Source organism: Bombina bombina, chromosome 2 (genome assembly GCF_027579735.1).
Source record: "Bombina bombina isolate aBomBom1 chromosome 2, aBomBom1.pri, whole genome shotgun sequence".
In the NCBI taxonomy this organism is placed as follows: domain Eukaryota; kingdom Metazoa; phylum Chordata; class Amphibia; order Anura; family Bombinatoridae; genus Bombina; species Bombina bombina.
The window spans coordinates 908,001,251-908,027,377 of record NC_069500.1 but is presented as its reverse complement, the minus strand read 5'-3'; the positions used below and the strand labels follow the sequence as shown (position 1 = coordinate 908,027,377).

Sequence of the window (26,127 nt, the reverse complement as noted above, 5' to 3'; positions counted from 1 at the left end):
CCTTACACTTCACATTTTGTCTATAAGGACTGTATTTCTTTATTGGAGTGAAAGATTCTTCAGCTACCCACGGACAACACGAGGACTACACTGTGAAGGGCCATGCGCTTAAATTGAAGCCGGTCTCAAGTCATACACTAAAGGTCCGTTTACTATTAGATCTACAGAGGAAATCTGGTTATACTGTGACCCTGCGTGCGATCCTGCACTAAGAGCGGAGTTCACCATCCATATTATAGCGGCCGCTATAGTTTACCTTCAAGCTATCCTGACCAATAGGATTGCCCTACAGAGACGACGCCTCCCGATTTGTGACGTCACGGGACACGTATACGCCTCACGGAGGTGACTCTTGATACACGGACGGTACACCTAAAGGTAAAACGGGTTTACACTTACCCGGCTTCGGTTCTCTTTTGAATCATCTGAGGACTTTAGATTTGATGCCGACCTCCCCCTCATAATACTGAGACAAGGTTTATATTGGCAACAGCAGTTTTTATTTTGTGTTTTTTATACATCGGAGACGTCCGATTCTTAAGTGATCTATGTCTTTTTCTTTTTTGCAGGACATGTACCAATGTGATTGTTTGTTTTAAATTATATTTGTTAAGCAAGTAAATTTATCCTATTTTATCTCAATTTGTCTGCATAGCAATTATTTTTAAACTGTTTAGCACCTTTAGCTTTTTTAGCGCTTCTCCTCGTTTTCATTCTTTCACTTATCCTTTTTTTCCCCTAATTTGAGGGACTTTAGGGTTGGAGTAGCTTGGTGCCTCTTGCGCACACTTTAACTCACTTGCACAAACAATTAACCCTAACCTGCACCAAAACCCAAAAAGTAGCAGCACTAAGTCTGTTCTCAGATGAAAACCTTATTTAAACGTAGGTTGATATTTTGAGTAGCAAAATTCTAACTAATCAATATTCAAGTAACTTTTTGAACCGGTGAAATTTTAAAAGCTTTACTGTCACAGTCCACATTTTGCAATGAAAGTTTCACTATTCCCTGTGTCTCTTATTTTTCTCATAGCCCTCTCCTATCCTTTACCAACTTTTACCTCCTCTGTACATACATTATGGACCCCTTGTAGTAAAAGGTTTTTGTCCTCTTTTGCCCGCTTGTAGCATTGCACATGGACTTCCTTGTGCAATGCCGCCCCATGCTCTCAAGCAACAGCAGGGCCTGTCAATCACCCCAAGCGAATATGTTAATAGTGTTTTATCTCTGCCACCTCAGAGGTGGCCAATAGGGTGAGAGAAGCTGTTGCTTAGTACCTTGAGCCCAATTACATTTTTCTAGATTGCCATACAGCTTTTAGTCACATATGGCTTTGTAGGTAAATAGATCCAAAAGGGCATTAATTCCAAATAGAATACCCCATAAAGGGACAGTTTAAAAGTGGAGCACTATTTAACTGTTCTAGAAGTATGCTTTTTGCGTGCAACAGGTTGCGCTCGTATTACAAGTTGAAAGTAAATTGTTTTTGCTAGTGCGCTAACCTGACACACGTAAAAAGCCGATCTAAGAATATTGTGCGCTCGATAACCTATTCCCCCATAGTAGTCAATTGAGCAAAAAAGTAGGAAACTTCAATTGCGCTCAAGTGATCATGTTTACTTTTAACTTGTAATATGAGCGAAAAACCTGACGCGCAAACATCTGCAATAAACACCTTTTCGCTTGCGCAAAACAATTTGTGCGCCACTCGTAATCTAGCCTAAATGTTTACAAAGAAAAGTTTAATGACCTAAATACTTTAGCTTAGAAATGAGAAAATAAAGGTTATATAATAGAAACTTTCAAGTATATTAATGGGCTTAAAGGGACAGTATACTGTAAAATAGTTTTTCCCTTAATGTGTTTACAATTGCTTTTTTTTTACCAACTACAGAGTAAAAAATGTATGAAAATTAGCTTTTTAAGGTTTATTTGTGTATATGATTCAGCTGATTTTGTGTTTTGAAGCCACAACCTAATAAAATGGGTCGAGCTTGTAGGTATAATCAGATCTCATTACTGTATGTACACAGTACATATACCTGCTTCTTTAGCTTATATCTGTCCTTAAAACAATCACCAGTACTTAAAGAGAGAACAATGGAAAATCAACATTTAATTACCTTATCTCTGCTATATCCCACTGGGAGTGTAATTTCTTCTGCTGGCTGTGTTTACAAAGCTTATCTATAGCTGGTACGCGCGGCCACAAACTTTCAGAATAGGTGGGGATACCACATGCTAAATCAACTATTTCAAATGCCAATATAAGGGTAAAGGAGCTACTTGTAAACAATTTAATATACTCCAGCAGGTAAGGTGGATCATTGGGAACAAATGAAAGGGGAGAACATTTTTGAGTAAACTGTCCCTTTAATAAAGCTGAGTCTGTGAGTATTTTTCCCCAAAAAGAGCAATTCCAGAAGAAGTCGTCATGTACTCAAAATGAAAGGTAGTAGGTTCACGAGTAATTTGAGTACTAACTTATTCAACAAAAAGAGTGATTGTTTCATTGAATTAACTTCAGTTAGAGGTAATAAAAGCAAACAATGCAGAGGACTTTCGGAATGCCGGGGATAAGCATAAGGCTATTCTACAAACTATTACACATTATAGGAAATGTGGGCCAACTTGTTGGGTCTACGGTTCTTCTCTGACATCAAAATGTATGTGTCTATGGTAGTTTTGTATAGGTAAACAACATTAAAATATACTTCCTTTCTTTGTTTTGCCTTTGTTTCCTGTATTTTAACTTTCAATGGTTCAATTTTCTCCAGTGACCCAGAGAGGCTGGGTTGCATAATGCAGATTGCAGAAGTGATTGCTCAATCAGTGCAGGAGCTCATTTATATTTGTCTCTAACTGGATATGGGGATAAAGTAGATAAAACTGCAAATAACAATATAAGGCCCATTTATCAAGCTCCGAATGGAGCTTGAGGGCCCGTGTTTCTGGCGAGCCTGCAGGCTCGCCAGAAACAGCAGTTAGGAAGCAGCGGTCTATAGAGCAGGCGGACAGACATCGCCACAATTCAACCCGATCGAGTACGATCGGGTTGATTGACACCCCCCCTGCTGGCGGCCATTTGGCCGAGAATCTGCAGGGGGCGGCGTTGCACCAGCAGCTCACAAGAGCTGCTGGTGCAATGCTGAATACGGAGAGCGTATTGCTCTCCGCATTCAGCGAGGTCTGTCGGACCTGATCCGCACTGTTGGATCAGGTCCGACAGACCTTCGATAAATAGGCCTCTATATCTCTAAAGGTTTTTGTTACTATTCAGTTCTACAATGGTGATATACAGTATACTGTGCATATAAAAAATGCTTTAATGCCCCTTTAATATATTAGGCAAACTTTTAATTCACCTAAACAGAGGTTCTGAAATTATTAGAAAACTTGAAAGTAAAGTGAATAAATCTCTGCTGTAAATAGTTTTGTGCATCTGTCTTGCAGAATATGTTATTTACAATTCTAGGCATTTCATTTCTGCCACTCTACAGCACAGGGAACACCAGAGAGTAACTTTATAAGCGAATTTTCTACTTAATGCTTGTATGGTTTTGTGTGAGCACATACTCTTGCCACAGAAACTTTCTCAGAAATTTGTTCATCGCGTTCTCATGGGAATAAATCCAATTTGCTTTAGTTCAGCCTGGTTGCACTGATTGTATAATATAAAGCCGGTGGAGAATGTTTCAAATTTCAGTGTCCATAATTCATTTTCAACAACCCGTAGAAAAACACCTCCGGTTAATGCGTTAAAGCATTCTGTAGTACAGTATTATGTTTGCATTAAGTATCCTCTTTTGTAGTATGTTTGCAGATTTTGTTTTGATTCATAATATTTTCCTGGAATTTTTTTTTGCTAAACAAGGAATACTATTGGCTGTAACATTTGTATATAGTGATTATTTTAATAAGAGTGAAAAATCTATATCTCATTTTCATACTTGAAATATATGTGTTGCAGACAGTTACCCAATAAGGGGCCTTCCTCTGTATTCTTTTGTTTTGTTTAGTCTTATGTGTATTTGTATTCTTTTTTTTTTTTTCTAACCATGAATCAGTAGCTAAGATTCAATAAAACTGGTTTGTAAAACTAATATGACACTGAAATAACTTGCCACAACTTCACCACACAATAATTGTGGAATTCATAAAGATTCGTACAAGCCGTATGTCAGAACAACAAGTGGCGACTGCAACTCTATCGAAAATAATGGAGTGGCTTCTATCTTGCAAACTATTAACTTCTTGCTGCAACTTCTACTGTAGAGGATTTCGGGCATCATAAATATGTTTTTTAAAACATTAGAAAACTTAAAAAACAAAACAAAAAAAACACCCTCAATAAATACAATGAAAAACGATACAACCATATCAGATTTGACATTGCGAAACACAGTGGCGTATTTAGGTTTTATGCTGCCCTAGGCACTCAAATTTCTGCTGCCCGCTCCAAGATTTTGGCTTTTTTGGCCATAATATTTTTTGCTCAGAGAGGAACGTAATTTTATTTTTTCATGGCATATCCAAAGTAAATGTTCACTATACACACATATACAGGCACATACACACACATATAGTCACAGACACATAAACACACATACTCACACACGCAGACATACACAGACACACATATCTATCTATCTGACATACACAGACACACGTACACATATATCTATTTATTGCTGCAAAATAAATATAAATATATATATATATATATAAAACCCCCCTACAGATTTCTTGAAACAAATTTTCCCCAAACACAATACTGAGTGCTGAAAGGCAAAAGCTGTCTGAATAAATTACGGCTAGATTTAGAGTTTTGCGGCCAATGGGGTGCGTTAGCTACGCTTGGTTTTCCCCCCACACCTTTTAAACAACGCTGGTATTTAGAGTTCTCAGAAGGGCTGCGTTAGGCTCCAAAAAGGGAGCGTACAGGCATATTTACCGCCACTGCAACTCTAAATACCAGCGGGCGGCCAAAACCAGCGTTAGGACCCCCCTAACGCTGGTTTTGACGGCTAACGCAAAACTCTAAATCTAGGCGTTAATGTTTTAGAGTTACCTCTTTGGGCACTCTCTTATTATACCTCCCTAAAATGTAAGCTCCTTGGGCAAAATCTCCCATTATATTACTGTATAATACTTCTAAAATAACTGCAAGCTTCTTATAAATATAGCCACAACAAATGTGCTGCCCCCTTCCAGTTTGCTGCCCTAGGCAAGTGCCTTGTTTGCCTAGGCCAAAAGCGAAACATGACTGAGAGAAGAGGTACTTTACACGGGTAATCGTGTCTTTCTAGATCCTCCATGCTGAGTTGTAGTTTAGATGAAAAATGACGATGGCGCTTCACAAATACCTTGGAACACCCTGTGGTAAACCCTTTGTTGACGTCTGCAAAATGGCTGAAGCAAATTCCGTTCTATTCAGTGACATTACTTTAACGTAACATAATATATAACATTACACACATTTATAGAACTTCTTTTGCAAACATGTTTCCAAAGTGTTGCAGTTGTAATTATTGAATTGCCATATTACTAGTGGTTTGTCTTTGCTGTGCGAGATATCATGAATTGGGCCATTTAAAAAACTATGGGCTAGATTACAAGTGGCGTGCTAAATCATTTTTTTCCCGCTTGCGCCAACACCACTTAAAGTAAACTTTTAACGTGAGCGAGTTAGCGTGCGTATTACAAGTTGAAATTAACTTCAGAACTTTGGATATCGTGACCACTTTAACTTCTTCTCCCCAAAGACTTCAGCAGAGAGCACTTTAAAAAACTAAACTAAAATGTATTGATCACGTGCTAACCCGACACCACATTAGACCTATAGCGCTAAAGCTGAAGCTAGTAATGACTATTTTACATTCACATAGAACATAATGTTCTTTATATATATATATATATATATATATGTGTGTATAATTATATTTGGTAAAATATATATCAATACCTATATATTATATAGGTATAACTATTTAAACATACAAAGAACATTTTCTTCTAAGTGAAGAACATTGGAATGTAAAATATTTACATTAAAGGGACAGTCTAAACCCAATACATAATTTTGATTACCTATTGTTACATACCAGAGAAGCATCCTGCAACTGGTCCCACATCTATAAGCTTAAAAGAAGTACATTAAATATTTTTTTTCTTTCATGATTCAGATAAGAGCATGCAATTCTAAGCAACGTTCTAATTTACTCCAATTATCAATTTTTCTTTGTTCTCTTGCTATCTTTATTTGAAAAAGCAGGAATGTAAGCATAGGATCCGGACCATTTTCAGTTCAGCACCTGGGTTGTGCTTGCTGATTGGTGGCTACATTTCACCATCTCGATAAAACTTGATAGAACAGTATAGTAAAATGCAAATAGTCTAAGAATGTCGTGAAGCTTATTTACCACTGGCTAAAGAATTATTTTAACATTTCCTTTCTTATGTCAGGTTCTGGCACGCGGTAAGCTTTGTGCATGCTCCATATCCCGCTACTTTTCAGAGCTAGGAGCACCTGCTAACGAGTGCTTTAGATCAGAAATAGTGTATGCACCTGGGGTAACGCACATAGACAATATTTACTGCTGTTTGTGCAAGTGGTTATCAGGTAGTAGCATCTGCAAGGAGCGTGAAAATGATTTTAAAATACATTTTCAGTGTGTAGTATTTAAAAGGAAAGTAAATCATGTTTTTGTTGTAAAAACCCTGTGTTTTATGACAATTACACATTACATTAGATTGAACTTTAGTTTGGTACTAAGTTAATTTGGTTATCTCCAAAATCAATGCAATATCAGTTACTATCATTTTTTGTTTGAACGTGACATATAGGGGGCAATTTATGAAGCTGAGGCGGACAGGGGCCTCTGGCGGGCTGATTTCCCCTTGCGTAATTCAGCATTGCACACAAGCGCTATTTTGCTCTTGCGTGCAATCCCGCCCCTGCCCGCGCACAGTCAATCACGCCCCGGCAAGAGCTGTCAATCTCCCCGGTCGGACGAGACCGGTGAGATTGAAATTCGCCATCTAAGAGGTGGTGAAAGGGTAGGGAAGCAGCAGTCTAATGACCGCTGCTTGTTAAATACAGAGTGCAGGTTCTCTTGTGAGAAACTGCAGTCGTAGGCAGGTAAAAGCCTCACAAAGAGGTTGTAAATTGACCCCATAGTGCTCTAGAAATGGACCTGCTCCTAAGCATATGTCCCTGGTTTTCAGCACTTGCTACCAATAGAAAGAAGAAAATTTGATAATAGAAGTAAATTAGAAAGTTGTTTAAAATCGTATGCTCTTTCTGAATCGTGAAAAAAATGTGGGGTTTCATATCCCTTTAAAGTTGACCAATAAATTAATTTATTTTAGCATTATGTGACATCCATAACTTCCATGCTGTGTAAAGATTGTTTTCAGTAACAAACACTAACAATATAAATAAATAATAACTTGTTTATAATGTTTTTACAATAATCTAGAGCTGCATAAACGAGGTAGAACTTTACAACATATCGTTTTGAACGTTTCCAGCAGCCGTTCTATCATTTTGTTTACCCTGCATTGATCGTTCTTTGGGCAAAGAATCCAATCTAGTATTGAGTGATTACTAAGAGCGCAGTATATATCAGATACAAAAGACAGCAGAATATTCCCCATCTGCAAATATAAAGCAAAGTAACTACACACTGCTTATACAGCTTTTACAAAGAGATTGAATAATTCTATGAAGTATGCTGATTGTGCTAATAAATTTATAGTTCCAACGTTGTTTTGACTATAAATGTTCCATTAGTACAGAAAACATGACAGTTGTATAGAAGCAGCATACAAGCTTTTGCATAAACTGTGGAATAGCAGAATAAAAAAATAACTAATGCCTGCATATAATTATCAGGCTGGTATTTGTTTTTAATGCAACATTCTATCTATCATTTAATTAGTTTCTAATACCCCAAAGAGTCCAGGTTTTCATTATAGCTGAACTAGAGCAGAGGTGAAAAAATCAGCTGATCAGTAACCATGGTTACTAACCTGCTCTCACCCTTCAGCTGATTATTTCACCTGTGCACTGGTTCAGCTATAATGAAAAACTGGACTGTTGGGGGTACTTGAGGACCGCGGTTGATAAACAATGGCCTAATTTACAAGGGGAGCGCTAAAATGGAGTGTTATGAACACAATTGGCACTCAGTATATTGTTCTTTAACCCCTTGAGTGCTAATGACGGCTCTGAGCCGTGACAGAGTTTCCCACTCTGGTGCTAATGACAGCTCAGAGCCGTCACTAGCACTCTCCCAACTTGAGGGAGATCTGGGGGCTCCCACCCGCTCCTACCCCTACTTCCTGTTTTGCGTGGTGACGTCACGCGCAATAACGTGATGAAGGGACATAAAACTCAAATTTAGGGATGCACCGGAAAGATTCGGCCGAAAATTGCATTTTTGGTTATTTCGGTTTTCGTTTTTTACCTTTTATTTTCGGTAAAATTATTGTGTAGCATATTTCAAATTTGATGCCAGACTAGAGCTGCTGTTTGAGATCATTACTTGACTTACTGTTTTGCATATAATAATAGTTTTCTAGTACTATACTTTATTTTGATAATTGGTAAACAAAAAAACGGTTATATCTGATTCTGTTACACAGAACTAAATAAAGAATAATACTAGCGATGCACCAAAATTTGGCCCGCTGAAAATGTGCAATTCCAATTTCGTCCCAAAGAGGACCAAAATGGCTAAAAATGTACAGCCCTCCCCTGTTCTATTGAGTTACATGTCTATCCTTAGCATAAGGTGAGCAGCACAGCACTGGCATGGTACACAGAGCACATACATAAGTACCATGACATAATGATATTTGAAACCAGCAGTGCCCTTTTTTTTTTTTTTTTAGAAGGAAACCAAAGTTCTGAATACAGTATTCAAGGGAAGATAAGTAACATGTTTATAAACACTTGATATTATCAGACACAGCCCTAAGCACTCACAGTGAATATGTATAAGCCTTATATACAGTGCTCATACATCAGCCTCTTGTACATAGACATTCTATTCGCCTGAGGCAAATATGTGTGCACACTATATATGCATAAGCCCCAAGCTTGCACAAATTAGCACCCACCACATAGTGTATACATAAAAAGCACAGTAACTTTTGATAACCACCTTGCACGTAAGGTCGTAGCTAAGTCTGGTGGTCCTGGTGATAGACAGACTCCATTTGGAGCCCCGGACATATAATCTGACGGGTAAGTGTGAGACCCGAACCAGGAACTAGGCGGAGATACGATGAGAGACGATCAGGTGCAGCCACGCCCATCGCACGGATAACTACAACCAAAAACAAAACACATGTCCACCTCGTACTGTTGTCTGGCTATAACCACACTCTCCCTTGTAGAGCTCCACCAGTTTCACTGCAGATCACGCTCTACGGTACAAGTGACCACGCCCATTTGTTGGACTTTTCCCGCCTACAAGCTCTCTCAGCTACACACAGACACACTGTAGTTTAAAAAAGAAAAAAAAAACAATTCTGTTTTGGTTTTCGGCCAGGGGCATCCTGAATTTTCGGTATCGGTTTCGGTCCAGAATTTTCATTTCGGTGCATCCCTACTCAAATTGTTTCTTTCATGGTTCAGAGCATTTGATTTTAAACAACTTTCCAATGTAATTCTATTATCTAATTTGTTTGGTTCTTTTTGTGTCCTTTGTTGAAAAGTAGACTATACAATTTGTGTTTAATGTCCCTTTAAGGAAGCTGACATACTCAGAACTAAAGTTGCATTCTGCCTTTTCTGAGCATGGGCAAGAAACTGACTTCCTGTATCGCCGGCATTCACTGAACAGTAAGCCAGTTCAAGTTATTCTGGAAGACGTATGACATCAAGCTTTAAAAGGGGTCAATAATACATATTGCAATGCTTTCTTTTAAAGGAATAGTCTAGTCAAAACTAAACTTTCATGATTCCGATAGAGCATGCAATTTTACGCAACTTTCTAATTTACTCCTATTTCTGATTGGTGTCTAAATGTATCCTGCAATCAGCAAGCTCTTCCCAGGGGGCTGAACCAAAAATGGGCCGGCTTTAAAGCTTTGCATTCCTGCTTTTTCAAATAAAAATGCCAAGAGAACGAAGGAAAATTGATAATAGGAATAAATTAGAAAGATGCTTAAAATTGCATGCTCTATATGAATCATGAAAGTTTAATTAATTTTGACTAGACTGTTCCTTTAAGTATAAGACACTGCATATTATTTTTTTTTGTTACAACAATGAACAAGACTTTTACATCCCTTTAAGAGGTAGTAGGGTGCGTAGTACAGTACTCATGTCAGCTAGTGCAGATGAATAATTTTAGTGCGGAATTTAAGTGCGGTCCCTCACAAAAATCTAAAGGAAAATGATGCATGTCAGATAAGGTAAATGCGCAAAGCGAACCAAGCGCAAAAATTCAGGTAGTGGAGATTTTTTTTTTTTTTATAGAATCTTAAGGTGTAGATAGCAAAATAGCAAGAGATACAAGTTAAAGGGACAGTCATAACCAACACAGTTATATTTCTATACTTTTTACCTCTGTAATTACCTTGTATCTAAGGCAAAGGGCATAATGTAGGTGGAAGAAAAGCACCAAGGTCAAAATCGCGCAAAGACTGCATTGCATTTGTTGAATTCTCACTAGCCACAACAGTTTCTACATTATTCTGTGTAGCCGATTCATTACAGAATGGAGAGACAAGTGAGTGTTACTAAATCACCTGTATAAGATAACAAAGATAGTAAAATTAGTGAGGCCACAGAAGATGGAGAGGCCTAAGAGACCTTTTAGAGAATTTGGAAATGTATTATAATGTTAGCAACTTATGTAAAATAGTGTGAGAATTATTTGTGTGCAGGACACCAGAACACATTAGTTCTCAAAACAAAAATATTAAAGAAATAGAAAGGTCAAAATTAAAATGTATATGGGTGTGTTTCAATTTGTAATAGAAGCATTTTTACAATATACTTCCATTAGCAAAAATGCTTCTAGTAAACGTTATTACTGTTTTGTACTGGCATATGCCCAGGTTTGGCTTGTTCTGTCTTGAAGAGAATACCTAGGTAGGCTCAGGAACAGCAATGCTTTACTGGGAGCTTGCTTCTGATTGGTGGATGTGCATAAATACTATTTCTTTCATGTAATTAGCAAGAGTCCATGAGCTAGTGACGTATGGGATATACAATCCTACCAGGAGGGGCAAAGTTTCCCAAACCTCAAAATGCCTATAAATACACCCCTCACCACACCCACAATTCAGTTTTACAAACTTTGCCTGCTGTGGAGGTGGTGAAGTAAGTTTGTGCTAGATTCTACGTTGATATGCGCTCCGCAGCAGGTTGGAGCCCGGTTTTCCTCTCAGCGTGCAGTGAATGTCAGAGGGATGTGAAGAGAGTATTGCCTATTTGAATGCAGTGATCTCCTTCTACGGGGTCTATTTCATAGGTTCTCTGTTATCGGTCGTAGAGATTCATCTCTTACCTCCCTTTTCAGATCGACGATATACTCTTATATATACCATTACCTCTGCTGATTTTCGTTTCAGTACTGGTTTGGCTTTCTACAAACATGTAGATGAGTGTCCTGGGGTAAGTAAATCTTATTTTCTGTGACACTCTAAGCTATGGTTGGGCACTTTATTTATAAAGTTCTAAATATATGTATTCAAACATTTATTTGCCTTGACTCAGAATGTTCAATATTGCTTATTTTCAGACAGTCAGTTTCATATTTGGGATTATGCATTTAAATCAATCATTTTTTCTTACCTTAAAATTTGACTTTTTTTTTCCCTGTAGGCTGTTAGGCTCGCGGGGGCTGAAAATGCTTCATTTTATTGCGTCATTCTTGGCGCGGACTTTTTTGGCGCAAAAAATCTTTTCTGTTTCCGGCGTCATACGTGTCGCTGGAAGTTGCGTCATTTTTTGACATCCTTTTGCGCCAAAAATGTCGGCGTTCCGGATGTGGCGTCATTTTTGGCGCCAAAAAGCATTTAGGCGCCAAATAATGTGGGCGTATTATTTGGCGCCAAAAAATATGGGCGTCGCTTTTGTCTCCACATTATTTCAGTTTCATTTTTTCTTTGCTTCTGGTTACTAGAAGCTTGTTTATTGGCATTTTTTCCCATTCCTGAAACTGTCATTTAAGGAATTTGATCAATTTTGCTTTATATGTTGTTTTTTCTCTTACATATTGCAAGATGTCTCACGTTGCATCTGAGTCAGAAGATACTTCAGGAAAATCGCTGTCTAGTGCTGGAACTACCAAAGCTAAGTGTATCTGCTGTAAACTTTTGGTAGCTATTCCTCCGGCTGTTGTTTGTATTAATTGTCATGACAAACTTTTTAAAGCAGATAATATTTCCTTTAGTAATGTACCATTGCCTGTTGCAGTTCCTTCAACATCTAAGGTGCAGAATGTTCCTGATAACATAAGAGATTTTGTTTCTGAATCCATCAAGAAGGCTATGTCTGTTATTTCTCCTTCTAGTAAACATAAAAAATCTTTTAAAACTTCTCTACAGATGAATTTTTAAATGAACATCATCATTCTGATTCTGATGACTCTTCTGGTTCAGAGGATTCTGTCTCAGAGATTGATGCTGATAAATCTTCATATTTATTTAAAATGGAATTTATTCGTTCTTTACTTAAAGAAGTACTAATTGCTTTAGAAATAGAGGATTCTGGTCCTCTTGATACTAATTCTAAACGTTTAGATAAGGTATTTAAATCTCCTGTGGTTATTCCAGAAGTTTTTCCTGTTCCTAATGCTATTTCTGAAGTAATTTCCAGAGAATGGGATAAATTGGGTAATTCATTTACTCCTTCTAAACGTTTTAAGCAATTATATCCTGTGCCGTCTGACAGATTAGAATTTTGGGACAAAATCCCTAAAGTCGATGGGGCTATTTCTACCCTTGCTAAACGTACTACTATTCCTACGTCAGATGGTACTTCGTTTAAAGATCCTTTAGATAGGAAAATTGAATCCTTTCTAAGAAAAGCTTATCTGTGTTCAGGTAATCTTCTTAGACCTGCTATATCTTTGGCTGATGTTGCTGCAGCTTCAACTTTTTGGTTGGAGACTTTAGCGCAACAAGTAACAGATCATGATTCTCATAATATTATTCTTCTTCTTCAGCATGCTAATAATTTTATCTGTGATGCCATTTTTGATATTATCAGAGTTGATGTCAGGTTTATGTCTCTAGCTATTTTAGCTAGAAGAGCTTTATGGCTTAAAACTTGGAATGCTGATATGGCTTCTAAATCAACTCTACTTTCCATTTCTTTCCAGGGTTACAAATTATTTGGTTCTCAGTTGGATTCTATTATCTCAACTGTTACTGGTGGGAAAGGAACTTTTTTACCACAGGATAAAAAATCTAAGGGTAAAAACAGGGCTAATAATCGTTTTCGTTCCTTTCGTTTCAACAAAGAACAAAAGCCTGATCCTTCATCCTCAGGAGCAGTTTCAGTTTGGAAACCATCTCCAGTCTGGAATAAATCCAAGCCTTCTAGAAAGGCAAAGCCTGCTTCTAAGTCCACATGAAGGTGCGGCCCTCATACCAGCTCAGCTGGTAGGGGGCAGGTTACGTTTTTTCAAAGAAATTTGGATCAATTCTGTTCACAATCTTTGGATTCAGAACATTGTTTCAGAAGGGTACAGAATTGGTTTCAAGATGAGACCTCCTGCAAAGAGATTTTTTCTTTCCCGTGTCCCAGTAAATCCAGTGAAAGCTCAAGCATTTCTGAAATGTGTTTCAGATCTAGAGTTGGCTGGAATAATTATGCCAGTTCCAGTTCTGGAACAGGGGATGGGGTTTTATTCAAATTTCTTCATTGTACCAAAGAAGGAGAATTCCTTCAGACCAGTTCTGGATCTAAAAATATTGAATCGTTATGTAAGGATACCAACGTTCAAAATGGTAACTGTAAGGACTATCTTGCCTTTTGTTCAGCAAGGGCATTTTTTGTCCAAAATAGATTTACAGGATGCATATCTGCATATTCCGATTCATCCAGATCATTATCAGTTCCTGAGATTCTCTTTTCTGGACAAGCATTACCAGTTTGTGGCTCTGCCGTTTGGCCTAGCTACAGCTCCAAGAATTTTTGCAAAGTTTCTCAGTGCCCTTCTGTCTGTAATCAGAGAACAGGGTATTGTGGTATTTCCTTATTTGGACGATATCTTGGTACTTGCTCAGTCTTTACATTTAGCAGAATCTCATACGAATCGACTTGTGTTGTTTCTTCAAGATCATGGTTGGAGGATCAATTCACCAAAAAGTTCATTGATTCCTCAGACAAGGGTAACCTTTCTGGGTTTCCAGATAGATTCAGTGTCCATGACTCTGTCTTTAACAGACAAGAGACGTCTAAAATTGATTTCAGCTTGTCGAAACCTTCAGTCACAATCATTCCCTTCGGTAGCCTTATGCATGGAAATTCTAGGTCTTATGACTGCTGCATCGGACGCGATCCCCTTTGCTCGTTTTCACATGCAACCTCTTCAGCTCTGTATGCTGAATCAATGGTGCAAGGATTACACAAAGATATCTCAATTAATATCTTTAAAACCGATTGTATGACACTCTCTAACGTGGTGGACAGATCACCATCGTTTAATTCAGGGGGCTTCTTTTGTGCTTCCGACCTGGACTGTAATTTCAACAGATGCAAGTCTCACAGGTTGGAGAGCTGTGTGGGGATCTCTGACGGCACAAGGAGTTTGGGAATCTCAGGAGGTGAGATTACCGATCAATATTTTGGAACTCCGTGCAATTTTCAGAGCTCTTCAGTCTTGGCCTCTTCTGAAGAGAGAATCGTTCATTTGTTTTCAGACAGACAATGTCACTACTGTGGCATACATCAATCATCAAGGAGGGACTCACAGTCCTCTGGCTATGAAAGAAGTATCTCGAATTCTGGTTTGGGCGGAATCCAGCTCCTGTCTAATCTCTGCGGTTCATATCCCAGGTATAGACAATTGGGAAGCGGATTATCTCAGTCGCCAAACGTTGCATCCGGGTGAATGGTCTCTTCACCCAGAGGTATTTCTTCAGATTGTTCAAATGTGGGAGCTTCCAGAAATAGATCTGATGGCGTCTCATCTAAACAAGAAACTTCCCAGGTATCTGTCCAGATCCCGGGATCCTCAGGCGGAAGCAGTGGATGCATTATCACTTCCTTGGAAGTATCATCCTGCTTATATCTTTCCGCCTCTAGTTCTTCTTCCAAGAGTAATCTCCAAGATTCTGAAGGAATGCTCGTTTGTTCTGCTGGTAGCTCCGGCATGGCCTCACAGGTTTTGGTATGCGGATCTTGTCCGGATGGCCTCTTGCCATCCGTGGACTCTTCCGCTACGACCAGACCTTCTGTCGCAAGGTCCTTTTTTCCATCAGGATCTCAAATCCTTAAATTTAAAGGTATGGAGATTGAACGCTTGATTCTTGGTCAAAGAGGTTTCTCTGACTCTGTGATTAATACTATGTTACAGGCTCGTAAATCTGTATCCAGAGAGATATATTATAGAGTCTGGAAGACTTATATTTCTTGGTGTCTTTCTCATCATTTTTCTTGGCATTCTTTTAGAATTCCGAGAATTTTACAGTTTCTTCAGGATGGTTTAGATAAAGGTTTATCCGCAAGTTCTTTGAAAGGACAAATCTCTGCTCTTTCTGTTCTTTTTCACAGAAAGATTGCTAATCTTCCTGATATTCATTGTTTTGTACAAGCTTTGGTTCGTATAAAACCTGTCATTAAGTCAATTTCTCCTCCTTGGAGTTTGAATTTGGTTCTGGGGGCTCTTCAAGCTCCTCCGTTTGAACCTATGCATTCATTGGACATTAAATTACTTTCTTGGAAAGTTTTGTTCCTTTTGGCAATCTCTTCTGCCAGAAGAGTTTCTGAATTATCTGCTCTTTCTTGTGAGTCTCCTTTTCTGATTTTTCATCAGGATAAGGCAGTGTTGCGAACTTCTTTTGAATTTTTACCTAAAGTTGTGACTTCTAACAACATTAGTAGAGAAATTGTGGTTCCTTCATTATGTCCTAATTCTAAGAATTCTAAGGAGAAATCATTGCATTCTTTGGATGTTGTTAGAGCTTTGAAATATTATGTTGAAGCTACTAAGTCTTTCCGAAAGACTTCTAGTTTATTTGTTATCTTTTCTGGTTCTAGAAAAGGCCAGAAAGCTTCTGCCATTTCTTTGGCATCTTGGTTGAAATCTTTAATTCATCTTTCCTATGTTGAGTCGGGTAAGACTCCGCCTCAAAGGATTACAGCTCATTCTACTAGGTCAGTTTCTACTTCCTGGGCGTTTAGGAATGAAGCTTCGATTGATCAGATTTGCAAAGCAGCAACTTGGTCCTCTTTGCATACTTTTACTAAATTCTACCATTTTGATGTATTTTCTTCTTCTGAAGCAGTTTTTGGTAGAAAAGTACTTCAGGCAGCGGTTTCAGTTTGAATCTTCTGCTTATGTTTTTCATTAAACTTTATTTTGGGTGTGGATTATTTTCAGCAGGAATTGGCTGTCTTTATTTTATCCCTCCCTCTCTAGTGACTCTTGCGTGGAAAGATCCACATCTTGGGTAATCATTATCCCATACGTCACTAGCTCATGGACTCTTGCTAATTACATGAAAGAAAACATAATTTATGTAAGAACTTACCTGATAAATTCATTTCTTTCATATTAGCAAGAGTCCATGAGGCCCGCCCTTTTTTTGGGGTGGTTATGATTTTTGTATAAAGCACAATTATTCCAATTCCTTATTTTATATGCTTTCGCACTTTTTTATCACCCCACTTCTTGGCTATTCGTTAAACTGAATTGTGGGTGTGGTGAGGGGTGTATTTATAGGCATTTTGAGGTTTGGGAAACTTTGCCCCTCCTGGTAGGAATGTATATCCCATACGTCACTAGCTCATGGACTCTTGCTAATATGAAAGAAATGAATTTATCAGGTAAGTTCTTACATAAATTATGTTTTTTCATTGGCCCACTCAGTGTGTACAGCTAGCATGCTCTATCTGAATCATGAAAGAAAAAATGTTGGTTTCACGTCCCTTTAAGGTAAAGGCCCAAGACTCCTTCACTGGATTTAACGGCAAGCTTGTGCATGTCTGTTTATAGAAGCACACTAAGTTATATAAGGACACACTGATGAGATCACCCTGATTTACTTGCTATAATTTACCAGGGGCTACTGATTTAAATAGCATATTAATGCTATAAAATTTTGGCAACAGTCTTTATAGTCAGAAAGATTTGTATTCTCAACCTACAAGTTGGTTTCTAAGAAACCAATTATCTTTTAAATTGAGAAATTTGCCTTTGGGTTGTACAAGATTCTTTTTTTTTTTTTACCTGGATAATTGCCTTTAAAACAGATTTAACTACAGATTAGTCATTTTTATTGTTAATGGTGTATCTGTGGTGGTAACAAGTTAATCTGTTTAAATTTAACAAATTTCCTTTTACTATGTATCATTGGTGTAAAGAACTGCAGATTATGAACTTAATAAAGCTTTATGGAAATAAAGAGAAAGTCTGTTCTACATCTTGATCATGCGGGTAATGTGAAATATAAACAAGTTAAAGGGACATAGACCCAAATTTTTACTTTCATAATTTAGATAGAGCAAACAATTTGAAACAACTTTCTAATTTACTACTATTATCAACTGTTCTTTGTTCTCTTGCTATCTTTATTTGAAAAAGCAGTAATCTAAGCTAAGGAGCCGGCCCATTTTTGATTCAACACCCTGGATAGCGCTTTGCTGATTGGTGGCTACGTTTAGCCACCAATCAGCAAGTGCATCCCAGGTGCTGAACCAAAAAATGGGCCGGCTCCTAAACTTACATTCTTGCTTTTCAAATAAAGGTAGCAAGAGAATGAAGAAAAATGACAATAGGAGTATATTAGAAAGTTGCTTAAAATGACTTGCTCTATCTCAGTCATGAAAGAAAAAAAATTGAGTTTAGTATCCCTTTAATTGATGGAAAAGCAATGCACTGGAAGCTAGTGAGCCAATGAGAAGAGGCATATATGTGCAGTCACGAATCACCAGTTATCTCCCAGTAGTGCATTGCTTCTCTGAGCCTACCTATGTATGCTTTTCAACAAAGGATACAAAAAGAACAAAACAAATTAGATAATAGGTGTCAATTGAAAGGTTTTTTTTAAATAATATGTTATATCTGAACCATGAAAGGCAATGGGTTTCATGTCCCTTTTAGAGAAAAGCTTTTCATGTGGCCCTGATACGGTAGAAGCTTAAAACCATGTCCTTCCACCAAACAAGCACTAATACAGCAATATATACATAATGCAGAAATATAATGTTACTTAATCATCACTATTTTGTGCAGTGGGTCATGTTGTGCACAGTTAAATTACCATAAGAACAGTGATAATAAACATTTTTGCAAAGTGAAGTATAATGCAAAAATAGAGTTTAAAGGGACAGTATACACTGATTTTCATATAACTGCATGTAATAGACACTACTATAAAGAATAAGATGCACAGATACTGATATAAAAATCCAGTATAAAACTGTTTAAAAACTTACTTAGAAGCTGTCAGTTTGGCTCTGTTGAAAAGGTAGCTGGAAAGCCCACTGCAAGTGGGAAATAAGACACCCCCCTCCCCCTTCTTTTGCATATGAAAAGACCCTTTACACAAACAGGAGCAAGCTGGAGAAGGTAGCTGACGGTATTCTCATAAAACTTTGGGGCTTGGTTAGGAGTCTGAAAATCAGAGCAATGTTATTTAAAAATAAGCAAAACTATACATTTATTTTTTAAAAAAACTTTATGGGCTATATAAATAGATCATCTACACAACATTTATGCAAAGAAAAAATGAGTGTATAATGTCCCTTTAAGTTTCAAACTTCCTAAAATGGACATAAATGTACAAAGTTAAATAGTTGTCTTTGCAATCATTACCTCTCATTACAAGGCTTTATAAAACCAATGCACCTTTACATTTATTTTTATGTAATAATAATCCTTTTTTCCATTGCGTTCTTGAGCCTATATGCCAGCAGTGATAATCGTCTGATAGAGGAGTAAGGTGCAGAACCGCCTCTTTCTTCTTGCAAATACGCACTGTAGAGTCTGTAATTTTGCAGCCAGCGTCATTGCCTTGTAGGGCTGTGCTGTGTACCATAAATTGCTGTGAAATGTAAATGGTAAAAACTAGAATTTTCCCATAGAAGAACAAACATTTATTTTAAATGGATATTTCATTTTATAAATCTTTTAAAACATATGTATGCGTAATTTATATTTTGTTCATTGTGGGTCTGAGGAATGGGGGTGAAACCCCAAAATGTCATGCACTGATTAAATGTTACTTCGGGATACAGCAAGTGCCTTCCTTACTTTACTATACTAACCTATGTGAAGAGCACCCTGACAGTTGCACTGAGAAGGATTGAGTGATAAAGCTCTATAATACTTTATATATATATATATATATATATATATATATATATATATATATATATATATATATATATATATATATATATATATATATATATATATATATATATATATATATATATATGTATACATACAAACATTTATTAGTTTTATATAAATAAATACTGTGTGTGTGTATATATATATATATATATATATATATATATATATATATATATATATATATATATATATATATATATAAAAGTGAGTACACCCCTCACATATATATATGTATACATACAAACATTTATTAGTTTTATATAAATACTGTGTATATATATATATATATATATATATATATATATATATATATATATATATATATATATATATATATATATATATATATATGTATAAGTGAGTACACCCCTCACATTTTTGTAAATATTTCATTATATCTTTTCATGTGACAACACTGAAGAAATAACACTTTGCTACAATGTAAAGTAGTGAGTGTACAGCCTGTAGTATACCAGTGTAAATTTACTGTCCCCTTAAAATAACTCAACACAAAGCCATTAATGTCTAAACTGTTGACAAAAAAGTGAGTACACCCCTAAGTGTAAATGTCTTAATTGGGCCCAAAGTTTCAATATTTTGAGTGGCCACCATTATTTTCCAGCACTGCCTTAACCCTCTTGGGCATGGAGTTCACCAGAGCTTCACAGGTTGCCACTGGAGTCCTTTTCCACTCCTCCATGACGACATCACAGAGCTAGTGGATGTTAGAGACCTTGCGCTCCCCCACCTTTGAGGATGCCCCAGAGATGCTCAATAGAGTTTAGGTCTAGAGACATGATTGGCCAGTCCATCACCTTTACCCTCAGCTTCTTTAGCAAGACAGTGGTCGTCTTGGAGGTTTGTTTGTTGTTGTTATGTTGGAATACTGCCCTGCGGCCCAGTCTCTGAAGGGAGTGGATCATGCTCTGCTTCATTATGTCACAGTACATGTTGGCATTCATGGTTCCCTCAATGAACTGTAGCTCCCCAGTGCTGGCAGCACTCATGTTGGCCCAAACCATGACACTCCCACCACCATGCTTGACTGTAGGCAAGACACACTTGTCTTTGTACTCCTCCCCTGGTTGCTGACACATGCTTGACACCATCTGAACCAAATAAGTTTATCTTGGTCTCATCGGACCACAGGACATGGTTCTAGTAATCCATGTCCTTAGTCTGCTTGTCTTCAGCAAACTGTTTGCGGTCCTTCTTGTGCATCATATTTAGAAGAGTCTTCTTTCTGGGACGACATCCATGCAGACCAATTTGATGCAGTGTGCGGCGTATGATCTGAGCACTGACAGGCTGACCCCCACACTCCTTAAACCTCTGCAGCAATGCTGGCTCATACGTCTATTTCCCAAAGACAGCCTCTGGATATGACGCTGAGCACGTGCACTCAACTTCTTTGGTTGACAATGGTGAGGCCTGTTCTAAATGGAACCTGTCCTGTGAAACCGCTGTATGGTCTTGCGCACCGTGCTGCAGCTCAGTTTCAAGGTCTTGGCAATCTTCTTATACCCTAAGCCATCTTTATGTAGAGCAACAATTTTTTTTCTAGATCCTCAGAGAGTTCTTTGCCATGAGGTGCCATGTTGAACTTCCAGTGACCAGTAGGAGAGAGTGTGAGAGAGATAACACCAAATTTAAAGGGACAGTGCACTGTAAAATTGTTTTTCCATTAATGTATTTTAAATGACTTGTTATACCAATGCAGAGTATACAATATTTGAGAAATTCCATTTTCATGCTTATTTGTGTATATGAAGTAGCTGATTTTGTGCTTTGAAACCACAGCCTATTACAATGAGTTGAACTTAAAGGTGATATCAGATCTCATTATGTTCTAAGTTTGTGTAAACAGACTTGCTTCCTTATCTTTTATTTGGCTGGAACACCAAAGGTCAATACATAGAGAGAACAATGGAAAATTATAATTTTATTACTTAACTATCCTGCATCCCACTGAGAGTGTAATCTCTTCTGCTGACTGTGTATACTTAGGCTATTCAATAACCTATACTCCAGTATTAATTTGTTCAGTATAGGTGGTAATACCACAGGCTAAATCAGCTATTTCAAATGCTGAAATAGGAGTAAAGGAGCTACTTGTAACCAATTTAATACACTTTAGCAGGTTAAAAGGATCATTGGGAATAATTTAAAGGGGAGAAAATGTTTGGGTGAACTTTCCCTATTCACACCTGAGACCTTGTAACACTAACTAGTCACATGACACCGGGGAGGGAAAATGGCTAATTGGGATCAATTTGGACATTTCCACTTAGGGGTGTACTCACTTTTGTTGCCAATGGTTTAGACATTAATAGCTGTGTGTTGAATTATTTTGAGGGGACAGCAAATTTAAACTGTTATACAGGCTGTACACTCACTACTTAACATTGTAGCAAAGTGTCAATTCTTCAGTGTTGTCACATGAAAAGATATAATTAAATATTTACAAAAATGTGAGGGGTGTACTCACTTTTGTGAGATACTGTATATATATATATATATATATATATATATATATATATATATATATATATATATATATATATATATATATATAAATTGCAAGAATTTGCAGTGGACAAGTAATGTACTTGATAATTAAGATTGCACCATGCCAAATACTGTTTAATTATTGGCAACTTCTTATCTGTTATAATTATGTGTTAATAGATGCCTATAATTCTGTTTAACGGCTCCTTACTTTCCTCTATGTAGAATGCCATGAGTCGTGTTCAGTATGCCAGGGGCCTTCGGAATCTGACTGCTTGATGTGCAAGAACGTGTCTCAGGTGAATCAAGGAGGGCAATGCACTGCCAGCTGTGACAACGGATTCTATGTACAGAATGGGACCTGCACAGGTAATACTGCAATAGCAAGGAGTCTGTATTACCTTATTTGAACTTGGTAAAATAAACTGATTTATCTCTGTGTGAGACGGTGCCTCCCAAGAATAAATAAATCTTGTATCACAGTATGTTGCAATGCTTTTTTTGAACTAAAGTAATGTGTTGGAACAGCAAAAAATTACTGATATAGATCTATAGTTGGCATTAATTTACACAGAGAAAAGGAAAACACTACAGTTGCAAGACACAGTAATCTTTAAATAAGATAATGGAGAATACCTGGGAGGCTTGTAATATCTGGCGTGGAGAGTTGATTCTACTAGAAATATCAAATGTAATGTTTATTAACAAATGAAAATAAAAACAGGAATAAAGCAAATAAGAAATTACAAATTAAAATGAACAAAAACTGCCTACCCTTGAATTATATTCTCTAATATCTAAAGACAGCCAGAAAACCTTTTGCTTTATCTCTGTCTTTCTAAAGACCGTTTCTTCATTTTTAACTGTTTTATTAGGTACACAAATATTCATGGACATTTAATTATATAATTTAGTATCTTTATAGAACAAGTGTTACCTTTCATTATTTTACTTATTAAAAAAATCCAAATAGTTAAATGTAACATTCAAATGCTGAGTGGGCAAACAAGCAGTATTAATATAGACTGGACAAATGTGGCAAAACAATTATTCCTCTCTTTGTTGCTAATATATAATAAAGAAACCTCACATTTCACAACTAAAACAGTATAGTATATGGATCTTTAAATCGACTTATTTTATTTTATTTATTGCTCGTTCCTTACTTAAATTGCTTTTTCCTAATATGCGGCTAGATTACGAGTTTTTCGTTTTGAGCTGTGCGGTGCTAATGAGCAGTTTTGTCTCACCGTTCACTCACCTGCAGCGCTGGTATTACGAGTTTTTACAAACCCGGCGATAATAGACAAGAAGTGAGCATTGAGCAAAATTTTGCTCCTTACCGCACTTCAATACCAGCGCTGCTTAAGTCAGCGGTGAGCTGGTCGTACGTGCTCTTGCATGATTTCCCCATAGGAATTAATGGGGAGAGCCAGCTGAGAAAAAGTCTAACACCTGCAAAAAAGCAGCGTAAAACTCAGTAACGCAGCCCCATTGATTCCTATGGGGAAAGAAAATTTATGTCTACACCTAACACCCTAACATGAACCCCGAGTATAAACACCCCTAATCTTACACTTATTAACCCCTAATCTGCCGCCCCGACATCGGCGACACCTGCATTATATTTTTTAACCCCTAATCTGCTGCTCCAGACACCACCGCCACCTACATTATAGTTATGAACCCCTAATCTGCTGCCCCCAACATCGCCGCCCCTACATTATATTTATTAACCCCTAATCTGCTGCCCCCAATGTCACCGCAACCTACCTACACTTATTAACCCCTAATCTGCCGCCCCAACGTCGCCGCCACTATACTAAATGTATTAACCCCTAAACCTAAGTCTAACCCTAACACCCCCTAACTTAAATATAATTTAAATACATCTAAATAAAATTGCTATAATTAACTAAATTATTCCTATTTAAAACTAAATACTTACTTATAAAATAAACCCTAAGATAGCTACAATATAACTAATAGTTACATTGTAGCTAGTTTAGGATTTATTTTTATTTTACAGGCAAGTTTGTATTTATTTTAACTAGGTAGAATAGTTATTAAATAGTTATTAACTGGGGGCGTGTCTAGGCGGCGTCCATGACAGGACGTGTTATCAGGGGCTCCAGGAGATGATTTGTGTAATCCGCCGATCCTACACAGATAATTACAGCATCTACTGAAAACAACACTATATTTGCATGCACTATGATCTACTGCTTTGAACGATACCAAATTTGCTGTCTTCATGACTTTGGAGCACTGATCTGGACCGCTGAAACCTCTGGCAGCGGCCTCTTTTGGGATCTCAGCACCCCCCCCGGTTATCCAGGTAAGGCATTCCCTACTGGAGTGCAATCTTTTTCTACACTACATTGTGTGTTCAGTGGGGACTCTCTTTTTACACATGCAAAATGGAGTACACGGAAGCTCTTACACTAGATCGGATTACCTCTATCCTAAATGTTCATTTTGCACGGCTCATGAGGGACATAGCTGCAGCTTTGGCAAATGGCGGCGAACATGAACAACAGCGCAGCATGGCTACAGCTAATGTGGCGATGCCTACACAGGAGTCGACTGATAAGTGTAACCTCTCGATGAAACCACAGGATGAAAAATCACCAACACCTGGGTGCTACAGGGAGAGAGGTCAAACATTAACTGAGACGGAGAACCAGGAGAGATTTGGTACGGAGAAGCACTCCATGCCGCTCAAACCTCATACCGCCTTGCGCTTGGCCCCTATGAAGACTCGGTACAGAGGGATTGTTAGTCGAGCACTGAAGGGGAAGAGCTCAATGCCAGGTGTGGCACTTAAAACGGATGCGGTTGTGTACCGCCTTACATACAGCCGCCGGAGAGACTCAAGCACACAGGCGCTCCTTGCAAGGGGACATATACAGTTAAGTAGGCCAGTCTACCCATACATTTACTGCGACCAGGTGCACTCTGCATCTCATAACATTGCCTGGAGAACTGGTGTGGGCTAGATATCAGCATATATGCAGGACTAACGGTAATGAGCAGGGGACTATTCACAGCTCTCAGTGTACCAGAGACCTTGTAGCTTCATGGGTTCTATACCATATGTCTGGGGACTAAGTTTATACTAGACTCGTGTTTAATTAACATTTTACACTATAGGTTAATAGTTGGGTGTTCATGTTTGTCTACCCTGATGTCATGCAGATGTGTGTTTTAAAATTTAAATAAGTTATATGTTTAAAGTTATGACAGCACACTTTACTCCCATATGCTAATGTGTTTAACAGTGTATGGTTCCACCCAGGTGTAATAGGATCATCTTAATAGTACTTTTTTCCCATTGCATTGGATTGTTTTCATTGTTGCCCTATGTTTATACTACTGAAAGGGAGTCTAGCTTCTCACAATAACTGCCCTGTTCTTTATCTTATATATGGGTATAAAGAGGTTTATGTGGGGGATACAGAGCATACTGCAATCATCTTTTCCCTGATGCTGTGTTCATGGGTTATACTATGCTATTCTATCATCCTTATGAGCTGGAAATGTTATATGCAACATTACTAGCTAAGGCTTTAAACACAAGTTCCTCCCGGGTTACTGTATGTACAACCTATGTAAGTGTATTCCTTTACTATGATTGTGTGGCTCTTTTGTAGTCCTTATGTTCTACCATCTCTCCCCTTACAAGTATTAATGGGTTGGTTAATTGACAATTTGTAAAGCGGGGGATCTGCTGCCTACGGCCGGGGCAGTGGACCTCTGCTGATCTCAGCCCTATTTGATTTAACTGAATTTATACTGATCCATGTTTTGCAATCTTAACAGATACCATCTACCCTCCGTATTAGAGTTAATAATTCTGTTCTAGTTTTTATGGAGCCTTACAGCTTTTTCTTATTGTGTGTCCTAACTTTTATAGCTTCCCTATCCTTATACCCCATATCCTGTGCTCTATAGAGCTATATACTGCTTACATAACATGCTAATAAGCCAGCGAGCACCAATCCTTCCTCCATCCATATTACTCCTGCTCTGTTAACATCAAGTAGTACAGGAGTCCCCCCCCCC

General features: G+C 37.7%; 1 protein-coding gene across 1 annotated transcript in view; it reads left to right on the top strand.

Moving 5' to 3' along the window:
- FRAS1 (Fraser extracellular matrix complex subunit 1) overlaps positions 1-26,127 on the top strand; it is an 868,578-nt gene that overhangs the window by 372,694 nt on the left and 469,757 nt on the right. Inside the window, 1 exon segment of the mRNA XM_053703296.1 lies at positions 22,288-22,431. Coding sequence (XP_053559271.1) covers positions 22,288-22,431 — 144 coding nt within the window.